Source organism: Dendrobates tinctorius, unplaced genomic scaffold (assembly GCF_039654945.1).
Source record: "Dendrobates tinctorius isolate UK_male_01 unplaced genomic scaffold, ASM3965494v1 ptg000019l, whole genome shotgun sequence".
Taxonomy (NCBI): Eukaryota; Metazoa; Chordata; class Amphibia; order Anura; family Dendrobatidae; genus Dendrobates; species Dendrobates tinctorius.
In genome coordinates this window covers 24,014,255-24,033,294 of record NW_027361687.1, presented here as the reverse complement: position 1 = coordinate 24,033,294, position 19,040 = coordinate 24,014,255, and the positions used below count along the sequence as shown (strand labels likewise).

General features: G+C 45.8%; 1 protein-coding gene across 1 annotated transcript in view; it reads right to left on the bottom strand.

The window, feature by feature from the left end:
• Positions 1–19,040, bottom strand: part of CCDC32 (coiled-coil domain containing 32) — a 45,621-nt gene that overhangs the window by 9,955 nt on the left and 16,626 nt on the right. The window contains exons 2-3 of the mRNA XM_073566713.1: positions 8,747–8,989; positions 7,970–8,126 (exon numbers count right to left, since the gene is read on the bottom strand). Coding sequence (XP_073422814.1) covers positions 7,970–8,126; positions 8,747–8,984 — 395 coding nt within the window. The 5' untranslated portion in view covers positions 8,985–8,989. The remainder of the gene's footprint in view (positions 1–7,969; positions 8,127–8,746; positions 8,990–19,040) is intronic.

Here is a 19,040-nt window from a genome sequence, read left to right as displayed (position 1 = left end):
GAGAAGTGGTGAGTTCTCCTTCAATGGAAGTCTTCAGAGGCTGGACAGACATCTGACTGGGATGATTTAGCGAATCCTGCTTTGAGCAGGGGGTTGGACCAGATGGCCCAGGAGGTCCCTTCCAACTCTACGATTCTATGATTCTAATATTGATGAAGCCTCATCAGAGTTAAGCAAAGCAGATTCCACAGATAGAGAAAGGAACGCCGTTGTGCAAGACGCCATAGATAAAGCGGAGCTCCGTATTGCTCATCTGCAAGAATCAAGATCTCACAGGTCAGGTTCATCCAAGCATTCTACTCGGTCATACAAATCATCCTGCTCAAGAACTTCAACCCTTAGCGACAGAATCCTAGAGGCCCGTTTATACGCAGAGAGATCCAAAATTAGACGTTCCTACACAGAAAAGAAAGCAGAGGCAGAAGCCAAGAAAGTAGAAGCGGAGGCAGAAGCCAAGAAAGCTGAAGCACAGGCAGAATCCAAGAAAGCTGAAGCACAGGCAGAAGCCAAGAAAGCAGAGTCTCAAGCAAAGATTCTTCAAACACAAATGGAGGAAGAAATCGCGCTAGCTGAAGTAAAAATACTCGAGCAACCATTGAATCAAAACCTCGACCCGATTTGCCTACCACCACTGGAAGAAGAGGACCCAGCTGTCCGTACCAGTGATTACGTGCAGAAACAGATATCTGCAGCACACATCTTCTACAGCGACGTTCAACCCAACAATATGGAAACGTCCAAGTCATCTCAACTTGCGGTGCCAGTGTTACCCACAGCATCTGCGGAGACCCAAGACCAACGCCATAATGTGTCCCCTCAGGAGCAGCAATCACCACAAGATGACCACAAGACGCATTCCAGTCCATCTCCACAGTTCAAGCCGCAGTCATCGAAATCTCCAGAGGTTTATCCACAGCTCAACCCTGCAGCAACATCATTCTACCCGGGAACAATTCATCCTTCCACGCCACACAGCTTATACGCCCGAGAGGCAACACAAGCTAAAACAGTAACAAGGAGTGAAGAATCAGACATGTCCGAGTTTGCCAGGTTTATGGTTAGCTAAGATCTAATCAGCACCAGCCTCTCAAAGTTTGACGACTGTGCAGAGAACTACAGAGCCTGGAAAGCAACCTTCAAGGCCACCATTGCTGACCTCAACCTAACCGCAGAACAGGAGCTCAACCTCATGGTAAAATGGTTGGGTCCTGACTCCACAAACAGCATCAAGAGTCTTCGGACCGTCTACGTGGGGCAAGCTGAAGCAGGTCTCACTGCTACCTGGCTGAGACTCGAAGCCATAGAAAAGTCCCTTTTCAAGAGACTGCAGAACGTTCCAAGGATCAACCTTAAGGAAGCCCACAAGCTTCTGGACTTAAGCGATCTGCTTATGTAGCTGGAACTCGCAAAAAGAGACCCTCGTCTGTCTGGATTGTGCTACCTGGACACCGCCCATGGGGTGAACCCAATCGTCTCAAAGCTGCCACATAGTCTGCAAGACAAGTGGGCAGTATGCGTTTCCAGGTACAAAAGGTCACATGATGTCACCTTTCCTCCGTTCAATCAGTTCTCCAAGTTTGTCGACGAACAGGCTCAAATGAGGAACGACCCTAGCCTAGACTTCCTGGAGTCTAACACTGCAGCTCCAGCAACACTCTCATCAAGGTATGAAAGCGTCACACATAGACGCAAGGACTTGAGAAATAGTGTAAGCATCAGAAAGACTAACCTGCCACCACCTGCCGATAAACAGTACACTATTCCGTCGAGAGATAAGTCTTTCAATCATGAGTGTCCCACAAAAAACCACACTCATTGAACAAATGTAGAGGCTTCAGGTCCAAAACCATGCAGGAGCGCAAGAAACTCCTCAGTGAACTTGGGGTATGTTTCAAGTGCTGCGCCTCATTAGAACACATGGCCAAGGACTGCAAATCTGCCATTAAGTGTGAAGAGTGTCATAATGACAAACACCCATCAGCTTTGCATCCAACCTCAGACACCAGAGATCCAGCAGTCGCAGTTACCTCTAGTCCGCCTACAAGCCATGCGGGGAGCCACAGAATAACACCAAGTCTACCACGGCTGTCTCCTGCTCATGCTCAGAGGTATGTGGGGAGAGTCAAAGTGATAAATGCTGTGCCAGGATATGCCTAATCAGAGTTTATCCAGAAGGGCAACCAGAGAAGGCAGTAAAAATGTATGCCATCATTGACGATCAGAGCTATCGATCCCTAGCTGGATCTAAGTTCTTTGAAGCCTTTGGAATCAAGGGACCAGCAACGCCCTATACTCTGAACACTTGCTCAGGCCGCATAGAGACTAGCGGCAGGAGGGCACAAGGTTTCATTGCTTCTCCTGTCAACGTAGGCGTAGAAATACCCCTACCTACGCTAATCGAATGCGATCAAATACCCAGCCAAAGGGATGAGATTCATACCCCAGAAGCTGCGTTCCACCAACCACACCTAAGGCACCTAGTCAGCATTATCCCACCTATGGACACAGATGCTGAAATCCTACTTCTGCTCGGCAGAGACAATTTAAGGATACATAAGGTACGCCAACAGTGCAATGGTCCTAACTATGCCCCCTACGCACAGACTCGACTTGGGGTGGGTAATCATAGGAAATGTGTGCTTGGACCGAACAAGAGTCGATTCCTTTAAGACCTACGTACGCCGAGACGGACAAACTACTTTCTACAAACCATGCCCTCATCACTATGAGGTGAAAGAGAAGCCTCCATATCCCGTACAGCTGCCTGATGTCATTCATTCTCCCTATGCAGACGACTTGGGAAGATCAGTGTTTCATACAACTAAGGACGACAACAAGGTAGCCCCGTCAATGGAAGACAAGGAATTTGTCAGGATAATGGACAATGAGTTCCTTAAGGATGAGACTAATCACTGTGTTTTTCCCTTACCCTTCCGAGCTACCAGGGTAAGACTCCCGAACAATCGTGAACAAGCCTTGTCCAGATTCAACTCTCTCCAGCGCACACTTAGCAACAAACCAGAGATGAAAGAACACATTGTCACCTTTATGAGCAAGATATTTCGGAATTACCATGCGGAGCCAGCGCCTCCCTTAAAGGAAAACGAGGAGTGCTGGTACCTACCCTCATTCGGAGTATATCACCCAAGGAAACTTAAGCAAATTAGAGTTGTCTTTCATTCAAGCTCCAAACATCAAGGTGTATCTCTCAACGATGTCCTCCTCACGGGTTCTAATCTTACAAACAACCTAGTAGGAGTGTTGATGAGGTTCCGGAAAGAGCTCATCGCCATCACTGCCGACACTGAACAGATGTTCCACTGTTTCATAATCAGAGAGGACCATAGGAATTTCCTCAGGTTCTTATGGTACAAGGACAATGACCCCAGCAAAGAGATGGTGGAGTATCGTATGAGGGTGCACGTATTTGGGAACAGCCCTTCCCTCGCTGTGGCAACCTATGGCCTGCGGAGAACCGCACAAGAAGAAGAGTCTGAATAAGGGACAGACGCCAGAGACTTTGTAGAGAAAGACTTCTACGCAGATGATGGACTAAAATCTCTACCCACAGAAGAAGCGGGGATTGACCTGCTCAAGAGGACCCAAGGTATGCTGTGCCGAGCTAAGTTTAGATTGAACAAAATTGCTTCAAACAGCCAGGTTGTCATGGGAGCCTTTGAGTCAAGTGACCATGCACCAGGATTCAAGGACATAGACGTCGGACCAGACTGTCCGCCTGTGCAGAGAAGCTTAGGCTTGAGGTGGAACCTGTCAGTCAACACCTTCAGTTTCCAAATCAACTGTGCAGACAAACCATTCACTAAACGTGGTGTCCTGTCAGTGGTGAATAGCTTATACGACCCTCTGGGATTCGTAGCACCAATAACCATACAAGGTAAATCCCTTCTGAGACAGTTTTCCGAAACCGTCAAGGACTGGGATGCACCACTCCCTCCTGATAAGGATCCAAAATGGGAAACCTGGAAGCAGTCTTTGTGTGCCTTGGATGAGATCCACATACCGAGATGCTACGCCAGAACCTCTCTTGCTGCTAGCATTAGGAAGGAACTCCATGTGTTCTCAGATGCATCCACGGAGGCCACTGCAGCAGTTGCTTACTTGAAGGTGACGGGACCCGACAATCAAGATCACGTTGGGTTCGTCTTTCGGCAAGGCTAAGTTGACTCCCAAGCCTGATCATACTATTTCCAGGCTTGAACTGAGCGACCGTGCTGGCAGTAGAACTCGAAAACTTTATACAGCATGAGCTGGACACCAACATAGACAACGTACAATACTACAGTGACAGTAAGGTTGTCTTAGGTTACATCTACAACCAAACAAGGTGCTTCTACGTGTACGTCAGTAACCGCATCTAGAGAATGGGGCGTCTTCCAAGCCTGAGCAATGGCACTATATCACATCTGAACTTAATCCAGCTGCCCATGCCACTAGACCTATGTCTATAAGTTCTTTTGCTAACTCTTCTTGGCTTTCAGGTCCTAAGTTTCTGTTGGAACAGAAGGGAAGTGAATGTGTCCAGGAAGTCTTCAGCATCCAGGATCCGGATGGCGATCCAGAAGACCGCTTCGAGGTCGGTGCTCTGGCCTAAAACACTAAACCAACCTCCAGCCTCAGTTGCCAGCGCTTCGAACGCTTCTCGAATTCGATGAAACTTGTCAAGACTATAGCAAGGTTATTGCGAGCTCTTATCACAACTCACGTGGAGACAAAGACTGTCACGGTTGGCACGTCTGCCATAAATCACTCTCAATTGAGGACATTCCGGTAGGATGAACCATGAACAGAACACTGCTCTAGTACTTCGTCCATTGGATTACCGTTGGGTCGGAGATAGTTTGGACCAGTGCGACTTCTCCAATCCAAAGATGGGTATCTGTTGTGAGTTCATTTTCCCCTTCACTACTGAGGCCCGAGGAACTCCCTCTTCTGGTAAAGAAAGGTAGTGAGCCTGATTATCAAACACCTGAGCCTGATTATGATGACTGGCTGAGTGGAGTTACTGACTGGATATAAGGCTGCCGACGCCCTTCTGCCCTGCGGGTGATTTCTCTGTGGGATCCTTGGAGACCAGTCTGAATTCCTGCTCTTCTAAAGCGAAGTTTTCTGCTCGGCTTTTTGCATTTGTGCTTTGACTTTGTTTTGCTTTGTTTTTCTGGATTTCTGCCATTCCCTGCTGGGGTGAGCTGAATTCCTTTAGCTCTGTCTTCTGAAAATACCTGAGTGCTGATTTAGTTTTTGAAGCCTAGCTGCTTCAGGGTCTTTTTCCATATCAGCTTGTTGGCTTATGTCTTTGATAGGGTTTTGGCAGATTGCAGACAGCAACCTTCCTTTCCTGTTCTGTTTAGTTAGCTTGGGCCCCATCGTTTGCTCAGCCTATCTTTCTATCTGTGTGAGTGTTTTTTCATCTTGCTTCACCGTCATTATATGTTGGGGGCTGCCTTTTACTTTGGGGTCTGCTCTGGGGCAGTTTAGATTTCCTTTTCTGTCTTTAGGCTATTTAGCTCTCCGGCTGTGATCGAGGGGTCTAAGGCATCGTAGGAACCCCCCACGGCTACTGCTAGTTGTGTTGATAGGTTCAGGGGTCTGCAATCTGATAGTTGCCAACTTCTCTGGTTTTCTGGACGTAGCTTCTATTTTTGTGTCTGCCTCCTACGGTGACTCAATCATAACAGGTATCTTTGGATTGTCTCAGGAACTGTCTATCATCTACCTCATTGTGAAGTTATTATTGCATTGCATGCATATTTGTGTTTGTTTTCTAGGTTATTGAACTTTAAAAAAAAGCCAAAAAACAATAATATAGTGAAATCTCTTATGGAATTTCAGACGGGGAGTGTGCTGTTCCATCTAAAGTTATGCATATATGGTTTCATAGACTGTTATTTTCCATGCCATGTATAATAATCCTGCATTTGCTCTGCTGCCACCTGCTGTCCTTTTTCTGTATAGCAGCCTGTAACTAAGTAATTCTTGTACATGCCCTTCACATCCGGGTCAAGTTTCACGCCTTCTTCTTCCTGCTAGCAGCCATTCTTAGTTTAATTTTCTGTGGGAGAAACGCGCTTGTACCGGGCTGTGAAAGGCATCAGTTTTTCTACCACCTTGCTTCACAATTTGTTGCACACTTTGCTCACACTTCGTTGCTCACATCTTGTTAACATTCTGCACGTCTGGAGAACCTACTGCTTTACCAATCATATGCTGTATGTCCAGATTTCCAAATAAACAAGTCTGGACTTCACAATCCCAGGTGTGTATCATCACTCCAGACGCTGAACAGCAACAATGGTCCTGTCTGCCCTGCATTGAGGAAACAGAAGGTAGGAATCTCTCCCAGCCCCAATCAACTACACCTCCATTCGCCTCATGTGGGGACAGAACAGGATGCGCACAGAAGAGTGTTGAGGCCATGGGAGTGCATTGCAGTCACAGGCATAGCTGTGATTGCAATGCCAAATAAAAGTAAGTGTTGGTCTTGGGAAAGGCATTTGTTCAAGGCAGATTTAGTAAAACCTGCCATGAGGCTTTAATTTTTAAACGTCCGTTTCCTCCCCAGCCGGGTTTTCCATGTGTCCTACGGCCACAGGTCCCTTGTAGAAACCCTGCATCAGAGGGTTGGGTGTGTCAGTTTGGTTTTGCAAGCAAGCAGAGCAGAGCCCAACCTGTGTGAAGTAACACAGAGCCAAAAGGCCTGGAACCCCCTCAGTGTACCCGACAGTACAGTCGCCTACGGCAACCGGTCATGGACTATCTTGTTTTCCTCACTGCAATCCCGAGGATACCTTTTGAGTTCCAATGTAAGTTTTCTTTTCACAGTAAAAAGACTCACTGCCCGTTTGTCACACTGCACCAACAACCCCGCTGCACTACATGTGATTAGTGTGTAGCTCCACCGCTGCTCTATTCATTCCCTGCAGGGCTGTCGAGCACTGGGCTCACCTATTTCCAGCAGCCCCATGGAGAATTAATAGAATGGCAGTTGGGCGTCAATCCTGCCATGCCATCTTGTTATAGGAAAAACAGTTCCCCAAATTAGTGATCGGTGCAAGTCCTGGCAGTCAGACCCCCCCACTGATCATCAAATTATCACCTATCTTAAAGATGAATGTATTGTGTGCTGAAAACAAGTTAACATGGGGATTCCGGACAGAGAATAACGTCAATGATAAAATAGGGGAAAAATAATATAGGTGCAGGCCAAAGAATGGTCATAAAAGGGGAATCAAAGGCCACACTGCTTGTTCTGTCTCCAATGTCTAATTTGTTACCTCTAATTATTTGTTTTGCATAATGCCGCAGTTAATTCATTTGTACGAATATAGAAAACTTGTATCTGCAGAAGGTTAATAATCTTTATATGGTCTGTAGCGTTTTGGCTCCCTCTAGCGGCCAAAGTCAAGTTTACGTCCTATTCTCTATTTCCAAGGTCTGATTCTCCTCCCCTTTGCAATGCATTGTGGTAGCTCAGCCTCCATTCCCTTCACCCTGCATTCAAGAAGAGACATCTCCATCACAGTCCCCCTGCGATTGCATTGCCGGCGTGCGTTTATGCTTTTATAGTTAATTTCTGCTCTAATGTTAACCTAGTCGTACCCCTAGGTCAGTTACTAGTTTTGTAAACATTAATACATAATGGCTAACATCTGTAATATGTATTTCTGCTGTATCATGTACTGATTGTATGCTTTGTGATTGTTTCCAATTTCACCGCGCCAATATACTATCACGTTCAATAAAAGCACAGACTCAACCAGTCTCCTTATTGGACCCCGGTATAGCGGTTTATCTGCTTGTATAGCTATATGAGCCCGGCTCATTTAGTGAGGACAGAACACTGCTGGTTAACCTTGTGGGAATGATCTTAAAGGAAGGCCCTAAATGATTTCTTTTCGTCTAGCAGTTTTCTATACTGTTCACCAATATATAATGTTGTGATTCTTCGTACCTATTGTCAACGTCACTTATTCCAATGTAAGCTTCAGTTTCCGAGGATTCCTGAAGAAATCTGTCCCAGCATTCCTTTTTCGCTTGCCCTAACGAGAGTAACATGTCCTTGGATATCACTTCACAGGTCTGACCTTTAATCTTCTGCAACCTACGTTCTGAAATGATATAATATGAGGAGATCACACCCAGTGCACAAAACACAAATGAACAAAACTGAAGTTAAACTGCACAAAAGTGCATCTGGTCTTCAAGGGATGTCCACTTTCATTAAAAACTTGAGCCTTTTTTTAATGAAAACAGTACTTTTTTGATAGTGAGACTACAACTGAGATGTCATAACTACAGCATGGGACTCCTCCATTAAAGCCAATGACTGGGCTCAGAAGTCTTCAGTCAAGCGTGACACCAGCAAATCAATCATTGGGGCTCAGAGGTCTTGTGTCATCTACAGTAGCTGACTTATTGGCTTACTGGGGTCACATATTGTAGACGTGACAGCACAGCTGTAATCCTATCAACAAAGAATGGTACAGCGCAGAGGAGAAAAAAAAAAACAAAAAAAACTATAGCTGAAAACCAGTCTGAAAAATGAAAAGGGATTTCTGTCTTCTATATAAATGCATCTATCATCAAAATGGCAACTTTCCGCAAGCATTTACTTTCCACTGTTGTCAAAACCGAGTCAAAAGGAATGATCACGTTAATGTAGTTTTATGTGGACCTCATGCTGAACGAATGATGAGCACCAAAAGAAAACAGAATTTGGTTTACTGACCTAGAGTAGCTAAGTATACTTCAGAATCTTGTAATGGAGCCCAAGGTTTGGGGGAGTACGATAAGCTACTACTCTCGGGCGTTTCACTGGGATCAGGACACAGGAAAGAGTCTGAAAAGTTGTTTGGCGGGTTCGTTTCTTGGAGGTCTGGAGAACTGGGGCAAATCTCAGCCCACATGTCCTTGCTGGACACCACATCATCAGAATCTATGCTCTCGATCATCCTCATTGGTGCCATGTACGCTACAAGAAAGGGAAGAAAAAAATATCAACTTCGTAAAATAGCTTGGAGATGATAAAAAAAACAAACATTGATTACTGGAGACTATCTGCTATGATGTTTTCCTGATGCAGCACACACAAAGAAGAGGAGATCCAGCTCCCTGTAGCAGACAATGGGAAGGAACAGCAGGATAGAAGGCTTTATACAACCATTAAGAGTTCTGGCTCATACAGACCAGTTAGACGCTCCTAATCAACTGGATTAAAGACAGCTGTCTTAGGGCCCCGTCACACATAGCGACTCACCAGCGATCCCGACAACGACTTCAACTTGTCAGGATCGCTGGTGAGCTGTCAAACAGGCAGCTCTCAGCACCAGCGACGCCGAGTGCGCGGCGTCGCTGTGTACTTTAGTTACCAGCGCGCTGGTGCAGGGAGCTGGTAACTAAGGTACACATCAGGTTTCTAAGGGGCATGCGTCACTTAGAAACCCGATGTGTACCTTGGTTAGCAGCTCCCTGCATCAGCGCTGGTAACTAAGGTACACATCGGGTTTCTAAGCACCGCCCAGTGCTTAGAAACCCTGCGTTTACCTTAGTTACCAACGCGCTGATCGCTGGTCTCCCACTTGTCACACGCAGCGATGCGTGCTGGCCAGCGGGAGACCAGCGATCAAAAAAAATGTCCTGGCTATTCCAGGACGATCAGCGATACCGGCAGGGGGGCCGATCGCTGGTCAGTGTCACACACAGCGATCTTGCTGGTGAGATCGCTGTTGCGTCACAAAACTTGTGACTCAGTTATCGCAAACGCTTTATTGCAGTTATTGCTAAGGGTGGCCCAACCAGTTATTAGGTTTAGCGGGTAATCACTCTTTCACACAGAGGCCTGTAGGTTTGGATTTATTTCTCCATGGATAATAAAGACCTTCACTTAAAAACTGCATTTTGTGGTTACTTGTGTTAACTCTGTCTAATATTTATATTTTTTCTGCGATCTGAAACATTTACGTGTGACAAACATGCAAAACAATAGGAAATCAGGAAGGGGGCAAACACTTTTTCACACAACTAAACATTTAAAGCCCTACATTATATCACAGCTCAACAATGTATGACTAACAGTACAACATATGATCTTAAGGCCTTGTGTCCAATACGGATTCTGGTAGATAGCTTTACAACATTCAAGAAAAACCACACTTTCAGAAAACTTTTGACATGTCTAGCTTTGATTTGAAACCCCAGAAATGGATAAAACTGAAGACAGGCTTATATACCTTGAGTAAGCTCATTGTCAGGGCTGTGGAGTCGGTAAGCCAAACCTGCGACTCCAACTCCTCAATTTCCCTTCCACCGACTCCAACTCCACAACTCCCACATATATTGCTTATATTTAACCTATTAATGTTAACCTTTTTTCTTTATAACAATTTTGGTTTTTGCAACAGCTATTTCAGTTTCATATATCTAATAACTGATGGACTCAGTTATATTTCTGGATTCAAATGAGGTTTATTGTACTAACAGAAAATGTGCAATCTGCATTTAAACAAAATTTGACCGGTGCAAAAGTATGGGCACCTCAACATAAAAGTGACATTAATATTTCGTAGATCCTCCTTTTGCAAAAATAACAGCCTCTAGTCGCTTCCTGTAGCTATTAATGAGTTCCTGGATCCTGGATGAAGGTATTTGTGACCATTCCTGTTTACAAAACAATTCCAGTTCAGTTAAGTTTGATGGTCGCCGAGCATGGACAGCCCACTTCAAATCATCCCACAGATGTTCAATGATATTCAGGTCTGGAGACTGGGATGGCCATTCCAGAACATTGTAATTGTTCCTCTGCATGAATGCCTGAGTAGATTTGGAGCGGTGTTTTGGATCATTGTCTTGCTGAAATATCCATCCCCTACGTAACTTCAACTTCGTCACGGATTCTTGCACATTATTGTCAAGAATTTGCTGATACTGAGTTGAATCCATGCGACCCTCAACTTTAACAAGATTCCCGGTGCCGGCATTGGCCACACAGCCCCAAAGCATGATGGAACCTCCACCAAATTTTACTGTGGGTAGCGTTTTTCTTGGAATGCTGTGTTTTTTAGCCTTTTTGTATTTAGCCTTTGTTTCATCAGTCCACAGGACCTTCTTCCAAAATGTAACTGGCTTGTCCAAATGTGCTTTTGCATACCTCAGGCGACTCTGTTTGTGGCGTGCTTGCAGAAACGGCTTCTTTCGCATAACTCTCCCATACAGCTTCTCCTTGTGCAAAGTGCGCTGTATTGTTGACCGATGCACAGTGACACCATCTGCAGCAAGATGATGCTGCAGCTCTTTGGAGGTGGTCTGTGGATTGTCCTTGACTGTTCTCACCATTCTTCTTCTCTGCCTTTCTGATATTTTTCTTGGCCTGCCACTTCTGGGCTTAAAAAGAACTGTACCTGTGTTCTTCCATTTCCTTACTATGTTCCTCACAGTGGAAACTGACAGGTTAAATCTCTGAGACAACTTTTTGTATCCTTCCCCTGAAAAGCTATGTTGAATAATCTTTGTTTTCAGATCATTTGAGAGTTGTTTTGAGGAGCCCATGATGCCACTCTTCATAGGAGAATCAAATAGGAGAACTACTTGCAAGTGGCCACCTTAAATACCTTTTCTCATGATTTGATACACCTGGCTATGAAGTTCAAAGCTCAATGAGGTTACAAAACCAATTTAGTGCTTCAGGAAGTCAGTAAAAAGTAGTTAGGAGTGTTCAAATCAAGAAAATGATAAGGGTGCCCATACTTTTGCACCGGACAAATTTTGTTTAAATGCAGATTGCACATTTTCTGTTAGTACAATAAACCTCATTTGAATCCAGAAATATAACTGAGTCCATCAGTTATTAGATATATGAAACTGAAATAGCTGTTGCAAAAATCAAAATTGCTATAAAGAAAAAAGGTTAACATTAATAGGGGTGCCCAAACTTTTACATATGACTGTATGTATTGGAACACAACTTTAGAACACAAAAAAACTGTAATAAGTTGTAAATATGTAATGCACTATGTAATATACATACTAAATAACATTTGTGCAGTCTATGAATTTGTTCTAAGAAATAGAATTGCCTCCATCAGATCCTCCTTCATAGATGACCTCAAATCTGACCTAATAATTTTAAGGCCAGAGAACCTCTCTACACTAACTTGGGTTGGAGGCAAAGCCATAACCACATGGGCAACATCTCTAACAATTTCCGGGTATAAAGGAATTGCCTCATGCACAGTCAGTTTTGATGAACGGTTGAATTTTTCTATTTCTTTGAGAGCAAGTGAAACATTTTGCTGAAATATATGATCAATCTGCTTGCTATAGGAGACGGAGTGAAATCTTTTTCCTTGCGGCAACACTTTGCCTTCTCCATGTCATCCAAATACTTGTCAAAGTCAAACTCCTCATCTGATCAGGATGAATATATGGCAGCAGTAGCACTGTCAGGACCCAAGTCCTCTTGCGCCTGGCAGTCCTCCTGTAGGCCACTCATTCTAACGGCTACCTCAGTCAGAGCTTCTTTTCCTTTAGTAAGCTGTTGACTATCAAGCAGTATATGATGACTTGGGTCCACATAAACAGCTGCCAGAACATTTTTATTTTCCAATAGCTGTGTCTCTCTCCGTTTCATTGAAGCAGAAATGCCATCTGCGATTGACCCTCCTCTTTGGGACAGGCAAAATAGCAAGTTCTACCACTCCCTTATGAAAATGCCAGGAGTTAAATCCTCAGCTTGTAATTTTTTAGTCACGGTAAATGGTTGATTAAACAATTCCTTCAGTTCAGCCACCTGTGTCCATTGACCTTCATTTAGGGTTACCTGAGGGTTTGCCATATCTATAAGAAACGGTTTTAAGGCCCTTTTACATTTAGCGATGCACCAGCGATCCAACCAGCGATCCGACCCGGTCAGGATCGCTGGTGCATCGCTAAATGATCGCTAGTGAGCTTTCATACAGAAAGATCTCACAGCGATGCAGCAGCGACGCAGCGCACGATACTTACCATTCACACACAGTGATCCTGCGTCCTCCCGCCCGCGTCCAGCGTCGCTCGTCGTCACAGCAGGAAGTCTCAGCAGGAAGCGCCCGACGAGAAATGGAGCCGGACATTCTCGCGCGATCAGCGATGGACAGCGGGGGAGCCGGTCGCTGGTAAGTATCACACATAGCGATATCGCTAGCAATATCGCTATAACGTCACAAAACCAGTGACGTTTTAGCGATATTGCTAGCGATATCGCTTAGTGCAAAACCCCCTTTAGTTCAAGTAATTGCTCAATCACTAAGTGCTGCCCCACTGAGTGGCTTGATCGACAATTGCCCCTTTCCCAGCACGTCTCTTCAAGATGGAATACATTTTTGGGGTTCTGGCGGCAATAACCAATTACATCACTTTTCCAATCAGATTTCCAGCATGTCCCTCTTGCAGACTATCTCTTATTGCCAGCTGCAGCGTGTGCACAACTTTCTCACTTTCTCCAGCTCGGGGCCCAGGAATCGGATCCTGTGCAGGGCAGGCACCCCTCCCCCTCCTCTCTCTGGTGAAGACGGGACAGAGGAGGGGAGATTGCCCCCTGCAGTCTGGTGCAGGACGGGAGCACTGCAGCATACAAGCGAGTTTTGATAGGTGCATGCCCCTGCTTCTAGGGGGGGCAGCTGCCCTCCTGCCCCTCGCTGGCTACGGCCATGATTCACACACAGCGTTTTTGCAGATCCATTTTTTGCAGTAAAATGCAGTGACTCTGGGCATCCCAGCAAAGTCAGTGGGTTTCAAGATATGACATTCAGACACATGGTTTTGTGAGGATCTGTTTTTGGGCTGAATGAGCATGTCAGTTTGTATGGCATTTTTCTAATCTGCTTTTGCTATTGAAAACATCTATGAGCTCAAAAACCTTTCAGGTGATGCGGTTTTTTAAAAAGCTGATCTGCTTTTGCAGCTGAAAAACGTATCCTCAAAAAACGCAGCAAAAACGCTGTGTGTGAATGTAGCCTTAGATCAGGAATAGAACAGCCATTTATAGGACATTTCATAACTTTCCCAAATTCCTATGAAAAAATATTCAGCACATTCTGCATTGAACTACTGTACCCAATTTATTATATATTTTAGGAGTCGGAGTCGGTCCATTTTATTCCGACTCCACAGCCCTGCTTATTGTCACAACTCTTGCTGGATTTACCTGGAGCCAGGGGTTCCTTCACTGTCCCTAACACTAGAAGCACCCCAACAATCCCTGCTCCACAGATTCTGATGGTCAAGACGCCGGGACCACATACCTTGCTGAACTCCTGAATCAGCTCTATATCTGCCGCCCTCCTCCACACAGGGAAGTGGGGAGTTATAGTGTATGTATGTGAAAATAGCAATCATACAAATATGCACTAACAGACAACAGAGGGGAACACTGTGGAGAAATGGAAGGAAACCCAAATAGGAGAGAATTAGTATTTGCACACAGCAGAAACACCAAGCAACAGTCACAAATCAATACTTCAAACGCCTCTACCAACAACCAACTCCTTCACTCCACACCAGACAGTACAAGACTAACACTGGCAATCTAGATTGCCAGAGCAGAGTATATATAGGATAGAGGAATGGCCAATAATGGACAGCTGAGATCATCCAGTCAGGAAAGCTTCAGAGACTCCAGGCTGAGCAGATTAACCCTTGCACTGCTAACAGAAACATGCACAGTTTAATGTGAAGAAGTGCTTCTAATTATTGCAGGAGTATGTGAAATCAGATACAGCGGTCTTCTGGCTCCTCTCTGTCACAGTAAACCCGTGATACTTATGTTGAGCTTTGAAGGATTGCAGCGCTCAGCTCCATGCATCTGGCCCTTCATTTTAGTGATCATGCCCAGAGAACCACCATACTAAGGTACTTCTTAAAAATCCTATCAACAGTCTGGGGCTACTTTTTTCTTGGTCAGGTTCAGACATCCCACTCTAAAACTCTGGTCAGTCACATCCACAAGACTTGATTGACGACATGTGCTTGTCTGCATATAGGTCAAGTGCTCTAAATCAGACCAAAGTGGTGCATACTGTGAGACTGTATGAAATATTGACCATGTACTCTTGCACATTGCCTACCATGGCTGCATGTGCGCTCCATGTGCGGTCTGTGGTGCATGTGTCCATATAATACGCTTGTCTCAATGAGCCCTTTACTTAAAGGGAAGGTGCCGCAATTTTATATAATTTGCAGAAAAAGAGTAATTAACAAAACATGTTGTTTCAGCAAATGTTGTACTAACCAGGATTTATGGTTTGTTTGTAATAATGTTTTAATGTAGCCACTGGGCGCTGCCATCTTGATTTGCAGATCTGTGGAGGACTCATACAGTCTGCAAATATGGCCGTCCATGGACAAAGGAAACTGCGGTCGGCTCCCGACCCCTCTAACATTGCAGCCTCATTAGCAGTGAACTGGGCACGCCCCTGTGGGCTGCACCATTCACTGCTGTAGGTGTGGCAGGGCGCCATTTTACTGTAGCCCAGTGCTATCTGCTGAGCTCCACTTTCTGCACTGTGCTTCCTGCTACAGCTCCACTGTCCTCCTGCTCTGTCTCCGCCTCCTCACTCACAGCCCCAGTGATCTCCAGTAATCTTACACCTTTGCTTTTATGAACGCTTTTATGGCTGTCTGAGGAGGACAGTGACATATACAGCCCATAGTCTAGTGTATAATGGGGGGGCTGGAAGTTTCACCAGTGTGGGCATATCTGTAATACTGTCTCCTGTGATACTGCCTGCTGAGCCGTGTATCTAATCCTCTCCTGTGTGATACTGCCTGCTGAGCCATGTATCTAATCCTCCCCTGTGTGATACTGACTGCTGAGCCGTGTACCTAATCCTCTCCTGTGTGATACTGACTGCTGAGCCGTGTACCTAATCCTCTCCTGTGTGATACTGACTGCTGAGCTGTGTATCTAACCCTCCCCTGTGTGATACTGACTGCTGAGCCATCTATCTAATCCTCCCCTGTGTGATACTGACTGCTGAGCCGTGTACCTAATCCTATCCTGTGTGATACTGACTGCTGAGCCGTGTACCTAATCCTATCCTGTGTGATACTGACTGCTGAGCCGTCTATCTAATCCTCCCCTGTGTGATACTGACTGCTGAGCCGTGTATCTAATCCTCCCCTGTGTGATACTGACTGCTGAACCGTGTATCTAATCCTCTCCTGTGTGATAATGTCTGCTGAGCCGTGTATCTAATCCTCCCCTGTGTGATACTGACTGCTGAACCGTGTATCTAATCCTCTCCTGTGTGATACTGACTGCTGAACCGTGTATCTAATCCTATCCTGTATGATACTGACTGCTGAGCCGTGTATCTAACCCTCCCCTGTGTGATACTGACTGCTGAGCCGTCTATCTAATCCTCCCCTGTGTGATACTGACTGCTGAGCCGTGTATCTAATCCTCTCCTGTGTGATAATGTCTGCTGAGCCGTGTATCTAATCCTCCCCTGTGTGATACTGACTGCTGAGCCGTCTATCTAATCCTCCCCTGTGTGATAATGTCTGCTGAGCCGTGTATCTAATCCTCCCCTGTGTGATACTGACTGCTGAACCGTGTATCTAATCCTATCCTGTGTGATACTGACTGCTGAGCCGTGTATCTAATCCTCTCCTGTGTGATAATGTCTGCTGAGCTGTGTATCTAATCCTATCCTGTGTGATACTGACTGCTGAACCGTGTATCTAATCTCTCCTGTGTGATACTGACTGCTGAGCCATGTACCTAATCCTATCCTGTGTGATACTGACTGCTGAGCCGTCTATCTAATCCTCCCCTGTGTGATACTGACTGCTGAGCCGTGTATCTAATCCTCCCCTGTGTGATACTGACTGCTGAACCGTGTATCTAATCCTCTCCTGTGTGATAATGTCTGCTGAGCCGTGTATCTAATCCTCCCCTGTGTGATACTGACTGCTGAACCGTGTATCTAATCCTCTCCTGTGTGATACTGACTGCTGAACCGTGTATCTAATCCTATCCTGTGTGATACTGACTGCTGAGCCGTGTATCTAACCCTCCCCTGTGTGATACTGACTGCTGAGCCGTCTATCTAATCCTCCCCTGTGTGATACTGACTGCTGAGCCGTGTATCTAATCCTCTCCTGTGTGATAATGTCTGCTGAGCCGTGTATCTAATCCTCCCCTGTGTGATACTGACTGCTGAGCCGTCTATCTAATCCTCCCCTGTGTGATAATGTCTGCTGAGTCGTGTATCTAATCCTCCCCTGTGTGATACTGACTGCTGAACCGTGTATCTAATCCTATCCTGTGTGATACTGACTGCTGAGCCGTGTATCTAATCCTCTCCTGTGTGATAATGTCTGCTGAGCTGTGTATCTAATCCTATCCTGTGTGATACTGACTGCTGAACCGTGTATCTAATCCTCTCCTGTGTGATACTGTCTGCTGAACCGTGTATCTAATCCTCTCGTGTGATATTGTCTGCTGAGCCGTGTATCTAATCCTCTCCTGTGTGATACTGACTGCTGAACCGTGTATCTAATCCTCTCCTGTGTGATACTGACTGCTGAGCCGTGTATCTAATCCTCTCTTGTGTGATACTGTCTGCTGAGCCGTGTATCTATTCCTATCCTGTGTGATACAGTCTGCTGAGCCGTGCATCTAATCCTCTCCTCTGTGACACTGACTGCTGAACCGTGTATCTAATCCTCTCCTGTGTGATACTGTCTGCTGAGCCGTGTATCTAATCCTCTCCTGTGTGATACTGACTGCTGAACCGTGTATCTAATCCTCTCCTGTGTGATACTGTCTGCTGAGCCGTGTATCTAATCCTCTCCTGTGTGATACTGTCTGCTGAGCCGTGTATCTAATCCTATCCTGTGTGATACTGTCTGCTGAGCCGTGTATCTAATCTCTCCTGTGTGATACTGACTGCTGAACCGTGTATCTAATCCTATCCTGTGTGATACTGTCTGCTGAGCCGTGTATCTAATCCTGTCCTGTGTGATATGGACTGCTGAACCGTGTATCTAATCCTCTCCTGTGTGATACTGACTGCTGAACCGTGTATCTAATCCTCTCCTGTGTGATACTGACTGCTGAACCGTGTATCTAATCCTCTCCTGTGTGATACTGACTGCTGAGCCGTGTATCTAATCCTCTCCTGTGTGATACTGACTGCTGAACCGTGTATCTAATCCTCTCCTGTGTGATACTGACTGCTGAACCGTGTATCTAATCCTCTCCTGTGTGATACTGACTGCTGAGCCGTGTATCTAATCCTCTCCTGTGTGATACTGTCTGCTGAGCCGTGTATCTAATCCTCTCCTGTGTGATACTGTCTGCTGAGCCGTGTATCTAATCCTCTCCTGTGTGATACTGCTCTCCTGAAATACTCTGTGCTGCTGTCACCCTGCTGGTTTTATGTGTGATCTACATGGTGGTATTGTGTATGATCTATATGGCGGCATTATGTGTGAAGTATATGGCGGTATTATTTGTGATCTACTAAAAGGGGACCTATTCTAGGGTGGTTCTGGCTGAGCACCTGCACACGGGTCAGGGGTAATAGGTGCAGTCAGGGGAGGGCTGGTGAGGCTACATTTCTCCCCAGCCTGCTTCCCAGCGTCACCCCGGACTGCGCCTGTCGCCTCGCTTTCACACATCGCCAGGACATGATCTGAGGAGGGGAATGGGGTCTTTGCATGCAAAGTCTGGATCAGAACAGGCCATCAATCAGCAGAAATGTTTCCTGGATTTCTGTGCTGCTGTCACCCTGCTCCTCCTCCATACATCTCCCTCTGTGCCCCCCATAGACCAGCGCACTGCTCTCCTGAAATACTCTGTGCTGCTGTCACCCTGCTTCCAGAATCCTTGCTGCCTGCCATCCTCGGTGACCGAAGACCCCATTCCTCTCCTCAGATCCTGTCCTGGCGATGTGTGAAAGCGAGGCGGCAGGGGCCTGATACAGTGGGGCAAAAAAGTATTTAGTCAGTCAGCAATAGTGCAAGTTCCACCACTTAAAAAG